The sequence below is a fragment of the Fusarium phalaenopsidis genome (assembly GCF_050370095.1).
Source record: "Fusarium phalaenopsidis strain FUZ10S chromosome Unknown contig_32304, whole genome shotgun sequence".
In the NCBI taxonomy this organism is placed as follows: domain Eukaryota; kingdom Fungi; phylum Ascomycota; class Sordariomycetes; order Hypocreales; family Nectriaceae; genus Fusarium; species Fusarium phalaenopsidis.
Genome location: NW_028145404.1, coordinates 2420889 through 2430481, shown reverse-complemented (window position 1 = coordinate 2430481; position 9593 = coordinate 2420889). Strand labels below are relative to the sequence as shown.

Here is a 9593-nt window from a genome sequence, read left to right as displayed (position 1 = left end):
TCCAACTTCCGTCGAGCAGCGGGAATTCGCCCTGTTGTCTTGAGCCCACGTCGCTGATTGGATAATTTATACGGCAAGAATTGAACGTTGGGTGTCTGCAATGTCATCTACTGCAATGTCTGTCGCTTTCAAGACTTTGCAGGCTGGTCATTGACGAGCTGACAAGCCCTGGATGGAGGAGGGGGGACGCTCACTGTCAGCAGCACACAGCGGCGTAATTATCTACACTTCACTTGAAGGCGTAGGGTCAGTAAATACTGTAAGTGGCCTACGTTGAAGACTATGCTCCTTTGATTCGTATGAATCCGCTTTATACGCGTTGCTTCTCCCGCATTGTTGCGCAATACTCGACATAGACATACGTTTGCGACGTGCGTCCTTCATGCCACGGCCCATGCATCTTCTCAAAAATCTTGCCACTACCATTCGTAGGGACTCAGCAGTCACTAGTAGAGAGCATTGGGCATTATATTGCAAAATTAACTACATAGATTAATGGTATCGATCATTCAGAGCTCGGATATTGGTAACCTAGGTAGTCAGGGGGGACGCCTGTAGGGTGAGTAGTTCAAGTGTACGACTTACAGAAAAGGGCTGGATGAAAACAGCTCTAGCGCTATGTTCAATTCATTGTCAATGGTATGGATTTTACTGAGCCAATAATACACAGTTAGGTATTCGTATTATTAGGTATTCACCTTTTTTTTATATCGACTTCACGTCGTCGTTTGATGCAAACAACAGTCAAACAAACTCGACTACCTATGCCATTCTACCCTATCCGTATATCAATGTTTTTATCAATAACCCAACACTAGACCCCAAGGCTATTTGCTCTGAGGACTCTAGCAACCAATCGGTCATCAAAGCACCTCAGAATGGTGCTGTGCCCTAGGACCGAACTCTTGGCGGAGCTTACTGATCCAACTACAACTTCCAAGACCTTGGCTTCTTTATGGTGTTGGTGTCTTCTTTCGACCTGCTCGGCTCAAAATTGGCTTCCCTTTCTCTACCAATCGTCAAATTTACATGCGGTACTAACTTGCTAGCAAGCGTGACAAACGTGGTTCTCTACTTATAACTCAATAGAAGTCAGGCATGGCCAAAGATAGTACAAATGACCGGCGTACTGTAATTCTTTGATTACGATGCAGAGGACTCAAAACCTACGGGACGGAAAATGGGCGGACAACTGGTCAAGTGAGGCAAAGACTGCCTGACAAGGACATAGCCGAGTACTTGAGGCACTGAGTTGAAGACACCACCGCCCATTACCTACACTTCAACGACCATATCTGAGTAGCTTTCCCGACTGTTGACTAGTTTCGATGCTACAAAGACGGACAGCACTCTTTCAACGGTAAACCTAGACACAAGCATAGGGGCTGCCATAGCGGTTCTAAACAAGACAATAGTATCAACCCATAATACCACTCCTCAGGACAAGCCCTTTTGTTGCCCATCTTGCTCGAATCCCGTGTGTCAAGGAGACCTACAATTGCCTTCTCCTTCAGATCCGTATGGACAGCCCGAGACCAACATCTGAGGCAGGTCCCTCTTTCCCTCACCACGCACGCACCTACCCTGAGCAGATGAACAACCATCACCAAGATATAGATGGCACTTGCCATGAGTATTTACCTAGGCATGGAGAGAAGGAAGGAACTGCCACTGGGCGGCCTATGTTAAAAACTCTTCCATCTTCCTTTCTTCCTCCAACACACTCAACATGGCAGTCATCTCAAACATCTTTGGCCACTGGCCACCATCCATCTTTTCAGAAACCCTTTGCGCTCTGGGGGAGCCATCACTGGGGACTCAGCAGTCGATGAGGATCTTCTTAGTTCCTCCGGGAGGCAAACCTCCCGATCAATGATGGTCATCATCGTCCCCAGTCGCCCTTGGTCTACAGCCAAGCTGCTCAGTGCTTGTCCTGTTCCTAAAATTTCACGCGGGCAAGATCAAATCCCAATCGTGCGACTGGCGTGAGACTGGCATTGCACCGTCAAGTGGTGAAATGCCTGCTCTCTGTCAATGTTCCCAACTCCAAAGCGGCCTTGTTGTACGATACATTTTCCCCCAGATCATCGTGCTGTGATTCCTCAAAGTGAAACCACCACAATGTGCTTGCCAGCGGGCTCAGGCCAGAGTCATCATTGCCCGCTCATCATACTGTGACAGTACGATACCTGTTGGCGACTGTTCTTTGTCAATGTGCCCAACTTCCCAGTGGCCTTGTTGTACGATGTGTTTCCAAATGGAGAGCGGGCCGGCACCTGTTTATCATCGTAAAAAAAGTATTACTTGTGTAGCAAGGTTTGCTGAGGTGAAATGTTGATAATGGATGGATGCATCTGAAAAGCTTGCCAGGTGCTGATAATTGTGTTGAAGGCAATGAGCATCATGGCTGAGTACATCAATGATTATGGTTCTGTTCCTGGAGGTAGGTGTTAGTGAATACCTACAGTGGGTCTCAAAAAGTAACGACACATTTTCCCGTACCCCGCTCTCACTTCGACCTCCACCAAATTCATCACCAACTTCAATTGTTCATCACGCAGTCAATTTACGTCCAAATGGCGCCAACCCAGCATCATTCTCCTCATACGAGAACGAGGATTGTTTGGAGGTACAACTCGGGCATGTCGGCCGCCCAGATCGCGCGGGAAGAGGGCGTCTCTCGGCATGCAATTTATGGTGTGGTCCGAAGATATCGCGACCAAGAGAGTGCCGCGGACCGACCCAAGTGCGGCCGGCCGCGCATCATTAGAGAGAGGGAAAGAAGAAGAATCTTGAGGGTTATTGCCCAAGACCCTCATCTTCAGATACGTGAATTGATTGAGGAAGCCGGGTTAAGCTGCTGCAGGGCAACTTTAGTCTCATACCTTCGGAAGGAAGGGATTATGCATTACAAGTCCCTTCTTCGACCTTTCCTCAGTGAGGCTAACGCTAGGAAGCGTCTACGGTTCGCCCGGAGGTATGTTCATATGGCTGAGGACTTTTGGGAGAAATGGACCTTCTCTGATGAGGTTATCGTCGCTCGAGGAGAGGGCCAGAGGCGTACATGGGTCTTCTGTAAACCGGTATTTCTTCTTCTCACGAGTATGACTCTTCTGACTATCCCTAGCACGAGAGACTGTTCAGACAGAATATTCAGACTCGAGTCACGCCGACACGTCACTCACAGATGTTCTTCAGTGCCTTCAACCTTCGCAGACGTCTCCCGATGGTCCCCCTGGCCGGCGATCCAGAAAGCCCTCGCGGCGGAGTAACTGCGAGGATTATTCTCGAGTGCTTGCAGCAATTCCTTCCCCGGATCGTGACAAGGAACAGTTACTTCCAGCACGACAACGCCAGCACCTTTACAGCCCATATCGTCAGAGACTGGATCTATGAGTGGTGTGAGAATCGGAGGGCCCAGGTTGTGGACTGGCCGCCTTGCAGCCCGGACCTCAACCCCATAGAAAACCTATGGGCAATCCTCAAAGAGAGGATCTGCAAGCGATATCCGGAGCTCACATACATGCCCAAGACCGACGAAGCAAAGCAGGCTCTTATTGCAGCTGCGATCGAGCTATGGCAAGAGATTGAACCGGAAGTCATCGATAACCTAGTCCACTCAATGAAGCAAAGGATGCAGGCTGTTGTGCGGGCCCACGGCTGGTATACTAAATATTAGATACACAAAAAAAATGCAGCTCTCAATTATCTACAGATTGATATATAATACGATGCAATTGGCCTTCATTTGGTTGCGCAATAAGGCGCTGAAGATGTAGTCTCATTTGGTGGCGGTACTGATACGGCGGGGAAACCCGGAATGTGTCGTTACTTTTTGAGACCCACTGTAGATAGGTACCTGGGTACTCACCCCACGTAAGCTCTTATCGATATGATAAGATAAACATTTTACTTTGCCCCCATCACGGCCGCGACAATTTATGAGTCGCCGCCGAAGATCTGTCGGGACATGTAAACACTCGTTCGCCAGACACCGGCATGCTCATTCAGTTCATACGAAAAGCCATGGCCGCAGAAGTCAAGAGAGTGCCCATCCCCCCTCGGGGCGTGGATTACCGTGGCAAGGTTGTCCTTGCGCCAATGGTTCGCTCTGGCGAACTACCCTCAAGATTGCTCGCCCTCAAGTATGGCGCGGACCTTGTCTGGGGTAAGTAACCCCAGCCTCACAATGTAATCTTTATTCTGACGTCGTGTCTCGTGTATAGGTCCTGAGACTGTGGACTACTCCATGATTGGGACATCTCGACGCTTCAACGAGGACTCAAAGACTATTGAATGGTTCCGGCTCTCTTCTCAGGGCCAAAAGGAGCCTCCTGCCGATGCTAAAGAAAGTATCATATACAGAATGCTTCCCGAGATCGAGAAGGACAAGCTCATCTTCCAGATTGGCACCGCAGACCCCGACCGCGCCGTGCAGGCAGCCAGATTGGTCGCCGCAGATGTTGCCGGCATCGACGTCAATGCCGGCTGCCCAAAGCCATTCAGCACCAGCGGAGGCATGGGCGCAGCCCTCCTCAAGACCCCCGACAAGTTGTGCGCCATCCTCGAGGCCCTCGTCAAGAACATCACCCCAGAGTTCGAGATCGGGATTAGCGTCAAGATCAGAATCCTCGACACGGCCGCCGAGACTGAGGCGCTTGTGCGGAGGCTCTGTGCCACCGGCATCACGGGGTTGACTGTGCATTGCCGAACCACACCCATGCGGCCCAGAGAGCGAGCCATCCGAGGGCAGCTCCGCATGGTCGCGGAGGTCTGTCATGAATACGGCGTTGCGTGCCTCATGAATGGTGATGTTGAGAACCGAGACGAGGGCCTCAAGCTCGCCGAGGAGTTTGGCGCTGATGGCGCAATGATTGCAACCGCCGCCGAGAAGAACCCCAGCTGCTTCCGGAGCCAGGCGGATGGTGGACTGGCTCCCTGGGAGGAGGTTGTTGATCACTACGTCAAGACGGCGATTGATGTCGACAACCGGTTCGGAAACTCCAAGTTCCTCCTTGCCCAGATGGTCCCCGGAAAGTCAAAGTTCTACCAGCCCGTCAACCAGTGCAAGAATTACAGGAGCACATGCGAGGCTCTGGGACTTGACAAGTATATGGACGATGCCATCCATATCGACGCCAAACGTGGCCTCGACCAGCCTCTCAAGGGAAAAGCTGCCAAGAAGGCTGCTGCCAGGGCTAATGCAAGTGCTTTAGCAGCTGGTGGACAATCTGGCAGGTCGAGACAAGAGATGACACAGAAGCGCAAGAAGGCCTTGTCCGAGCGAAAGCCTGCCACGCTGGCTGAAGCTCCAGAGGTAGCCCAAGTCGCTTCGGCTGAGGTAGCATAAGCTATCTCCTAGCAAAAGGAACCCAACACATGGAAAGGAGAAGGTCAGGGGCGTCTGGTTCAACTATGGCAGCTCATATTCGCATTTGTGGAGTTAAGGATCACGATTTAGGGGGTTAGAGGCTCAGCGTTTGAGCGAGGTACCTATTCAGTATGGTTTATATATCGCTCCAAAGACAATAGACGTCTATCAGTCACGGCGGGACGGCGGCCTGGCACAGAGGCCCTTTTTAAGATAAATACAACACACCCCAATCATCGACTCTCAGCAAGAGGCTCGTTGATACAAATGAAGATTGTTCGGGAACTCTATGTGGTGGTACATCTCATCTCGCTTTTTAATGGCTTCCATGGATAAATTGTTATTTGCCCTTCTGGACCCAGCCCTCGACAGCCTCCCTCGCGTCCGTCACCTTCTCGTCGACATATCGCACACTCACCTCGCTGTGGGTCTTGGCGAAGCTGACGCCATTCAGGATGCTCTCACGCAGCCGGATATGGGACTGGGCAACGACGGGGAACCTCTGCTCGTACTTCCAGGTGAGGTCCGAGATGTTGCGCATGGTGACGGGGAGCACTGTCCAGCCGGCGCCGATGCCCAGGGCCAGAGGGAGCGAGGCGCGGAGGACGATGCTCCGGTTGCGGGTGATGATGCTGCCGGCCATGGCGGCGACAAGGACGTAGATGGCGCCGGGCATGAGCTGCTCGCCGCTCTCACGGGAGGGGGCCAGAGAGGCGATGGTGCTGGTGAAGGACTGCTCGAGGTTGAAGGCCGAGTCCATGGTCTCGTTGACCTTGTTCTCGGCGGCCACAGCGTACTCGTACAAGGCCAGACGCGCCTTTCCAATATGGACGGCCAGACGGTCCGTAGGGGTCGGCGACCTGGCCTTGGGCTCCTCCTCATCGACAGGCTCGGCGGGCTGGGCGGCAGCGGGTGGTGGTGTCACGGGTGCGGGATTTGGCTTGGGGATCTCGAAGTCGTCGTAGATGGGCTTTCGCTGCAATGGTGTCAGAAGGGGGACGCTCCATGAGCTATCCAAGCCACCCATCGGGACGACAAGAAAGGCAACGGACCTTGAGGCTGCTGGGACCTTCGGCGAAAACAGTGGCCGGAGCGAGCGCCATGCCGCCGAGGGCCAGCGTCGCCAGCGGCGCGAGGGAGCGCTGTGCGAGTCAATTAGCATCAAGAAGCTCGGTCCAAGCTTGGATTCGGTCACCAACCCGTGAGAACACCACTCGTGAAGCCATTGTGCGCTCAATTGACGAGTGGATGGGAAGACGTCACGCGGGATCGAGGCAGACGACGGTTGCTAGACACAATCATCACCAACGGAAAATCCAGGGCGGAGAATCCCATCCGGTTCCGTTCGGCCACTGAGAGTGGGGCATCTACGGGAAGGTGAAGTTGAGACCGGGGAATGGATGACTAAGGCTGCCCGAGTCCAGTACGTACTGAGGCAGATGGAAGTGCCGCGCCCAAGATGGAAGGAAGGCAGGGGCCGAAGCCGGAAAACCCGACCTCCAGGGCCAGCTGCAAGCCCCAATTACTTGCTTGGCTTTACAGATTTGCCCCAGGTTTTGAATTCTTTACCCATTTTATTCTCAGCTGGCCTCTTCTTCCTTCTTTCCCGACTTTCCGTCCTTGCCATTCATTCTCATCGTCTTGGTCGATATTGCCCCATGCCCGCGACTCTATAAGCGAAGCGAAGCGACAATGCTGAATTCGAGGGGCAGCCGCCTCTGGATCTGCACTCGATGCGTTCGATATGCGACCAAACCTCAGCGACGAGGGATTGTTTCCGCCGTGGCCCAGGCCTTTTCACCGAGCGCTCCGGTCGACCATTCAGCAAGCTCTGCTCACGATGATGCTGTTCTGCGCAGTCTGTTCGACGCTCCCACCAGCAGATCTTTCCCCAAATTCAGCCTCAAGAAGAGCCAGGGACTCTTCAAGAATAGATATCTCACCAGCCCGGATGGCTTCCTTCGATTCGCCAAGGCAAACCTGGAACGGGCGACCAAGATTGTTCACAGGGTTCTCAATGCCTCCTCGGTGCAAGAATACCAGGCCGTTGTCCGCGACCTGGACAGGCTTAGCGATCTGCTCTGCCGAGTCCTGGACCTTTCAGACTTTGTTCGGATGACGCATCCGGACCCCCGATTTCAAGATGCGGCCGCCAATGCGTGGGCGCTGGTCTATCAGTACATGAACCAGCTCAACACCATGACTGGTTTGAGCGACCAACTCAGCCAGGCCTTGGCCATGCCTGAAGTCACAGAGGTGTGGTCGGAGGAGGAAAAGACTGTGGCGGAACAGCTCAAGCTGGACTTTATGAAGTCAGCAGTCAATCTACCCAAGGCCTCACGGGACAGATTCGTCGATCTATCATCACGTATCAGTGAAATTGGTTCGGCCTTTGTGCAAGGAATGCAGCCAGAGAGGAAGCAGATAACTCTACCTGCTCACAAGTTCTATGGCCTTTATCCTGGTCTGGCGGCGACTCTGAAGGTTCGCTCTGAGATTACACTCCCTACTCTTGGATCAGAGGCGGCAGCCGCACTTCAGAGTGTCTACGATGAGGATACTCGAAAAGAGATCTACCTCGCCCAGCGAACCGCATCTCGTGAAACGATCCAATATCTCGAGGCCATGCTGAGACTGAGGGGCGAGCTTGCAGAGCTGGCAGGATTTGAAAGCTATGGTCACATGGCTTTGAAGGACCGCATGATGGCCAAATCACCTGCCTCAGTGATGCAGTTCCTCTTGGCCTTGAGGGACCATAACACCCCTATCATCCAGGACGAGTTGCGGGAGTTGGTGTTGAAGAAGCGCGATAGGCTCAACATCCCAGACTCTAAACTTCAGGCCTGGGATAGGGACTTTTATATGGAAAAGATCCGAGCGGATATGAGATCTCGAAAGCGTCAAGAAGATCAACTGAGCTCATTCTTCTCGGTGGGAACAGTGATACAGGGTCTGTCCAGGCTGTTTGACCGTCTCTACGGCATTCGCCTCGTCCCGCGGGAAAGCCTCCCCGGAGAGACGTGGCACCCAGACGTCAAGCGACTTGATGTCATTGACGACAAGGGCGACCAAGTGGCCGTCCTGTACTGCGATCTGTTCTACCGCCCACAAAAGTCACCAAACCCAGCTCACTTTACTGTTAGATGCTCTCGCGAGATTCTCCCCAGCGAAGTCGCCGAGATTGCAGCTGAGCAGGACAGTGATGCGCCGACCTTTGAGTCGGCTGAGATGGCTGCCAACGACGGCATGGAGATCTCAACCAAGGATGGTGTGCTGAAGCAGCTCCCAACCATCGCCCTCGTCTGCGACTTTCCCAAGAGTGACAACTCCAAGGAGCCGGCCTTCTTGTCCTTCCACTCCGTCGAGACCCTCTTCCACGAGATGGGCCATGCCATCCACTCCATCCTCGCCCGGACAAGCTTCCAGAACGTGTCGGGCACCCGGTGTGCTACCGACTTTGCCGAGCTGCCATCGACCCTCATGGAGCACTTTGCCGCCGACCCAACTGTCCTCTCTCTCTTTGCTCGTCACTGGAGGTCGGATCAGCCGTTGCCCTACGAGCTCGTGGCTGAACGAGCCCGTCTCACCAAGCGTTTCGAGGGTATCGATACCGAACACCAGATCATCCTCGCCATGGTTGACCAGGCTTACCACGCCCCCGACGTTGCAAACCTAGGCTTTGATTCCACAGCCGTCTTCCATGACATCAAGGGCCGCTTCGCCCATGGGCCCCAAGACCCTCCCAACACCTGTTGGCAGGGCTTCTTTGGTCATCTGCACAGCTACGGAAGCACCTACTATAGCTATCTCTTTGATCGTGTCCTAGCTGAGCGTGTTTGGCGTGTCGTCTTCAAGGCTGGCGATAATGGCGCTGCCATCAGCCGTGAGAACGGAGAACGGCTCAAGGAGAACCTGCTGAAGTGGGGAGGTGGCCGCGACCCCTGGACATGCTTGGCTGAGACGCTCCAGGATGAAAGGCTTGCTCCTGGAGATGAAAAGTCAATGGCCTTGGTCGGAAGCTGGGGAATCAAGGACGACCATCACCCATAGATGTTGATGCACATATAGACACTCATATATAAACCTACATGTTGTTACGAGGAGAACATGTAGAAATGACAGATACAATGCGTCTTTGCTACCCAAAATGGTGACGCTTTCAGTTTGTTCATTAAGGACTATCATAGGCGTTATCCGCCAACGTTGTGGTTCCAAAGGCCCA

General features: G+C 53.2%; 4 protein-coding genes across 4 annotated transcripts; 3 read left to right on the top strand and 1 right to left on the bottom strand.

Moving 5' to 3' along the window:
- Positions 1–3226: 3226 nt before the first annotated feature.
- Positions 3227–3679, top strand: LRP88_10026 (uncharacterized protein; the record flags this gene model as incomplete). The annotated part of the gene is made up of 1 exon (XM_083246499.1): positions 3227–3679. The coding sequence occupies one exon, from the start codon at positions 3227–3229 to the stop codon at positions 3677–3679; it is 453 nt and encodes a 150-aa protein (XP_083097612.1).
- A 347-nt stretch (positions 3680–4026) lies between these two features.
- On the top strand, positions 4027–5350 carry LRP88_10025 (tRNA-dihydrouridine(20) synthase (NAD(+)); the record flags this gene model as incomplete). The annotated part of the gene is made up of 2 exons (XM_083246498.1): positions 4027–4168; positions 4227–5350. The coding sequence occupies 2 exons, from the start codon at positions 4027–4029 to the stop codon at positions 5348–5350; spliced, it is 1266 nt and encodes a 421-aa protein (XP_083097611.1).
- Positions 5351–5711: 361 nt separating this feature from the next.
- On the bottom strand, positions 5712–6597 carry LRP88_10024 (apolipo protein O-domain-containing protein; the record flags this gene model as incomplete). Its single annotated transcript, XM_083246497.1, has 3 exons — positions 5712–6347; positions 6424–6513; positions 6571–6597. The coding sequence occupies 3 exons, from the start codon at positions 6595–6597 to the stop codon at positions 5712–5714; spliced, it is 753 nt and encodes a 250-aa protein (XP_083097610.1).
- A 466-nt stretch (positions 6598–7063) lies between these two features.
- LRP88_10023 (metalloendopeptidase) lies at positions 7064–9421 on the top strand (the record flags this gene model as incomplete). Its single annotated transcript, XM_083246496.1, has 1 exon — positions 7064–9421. One exon carries the CDS (start codon positions 7064–7066, stop codon positions 9419–9421), a length of 2358 nt encoding a protein of 785 aa, XP_083097609.1.
- Positions 9422–9593: the final 172 nt, after the last annotated feature.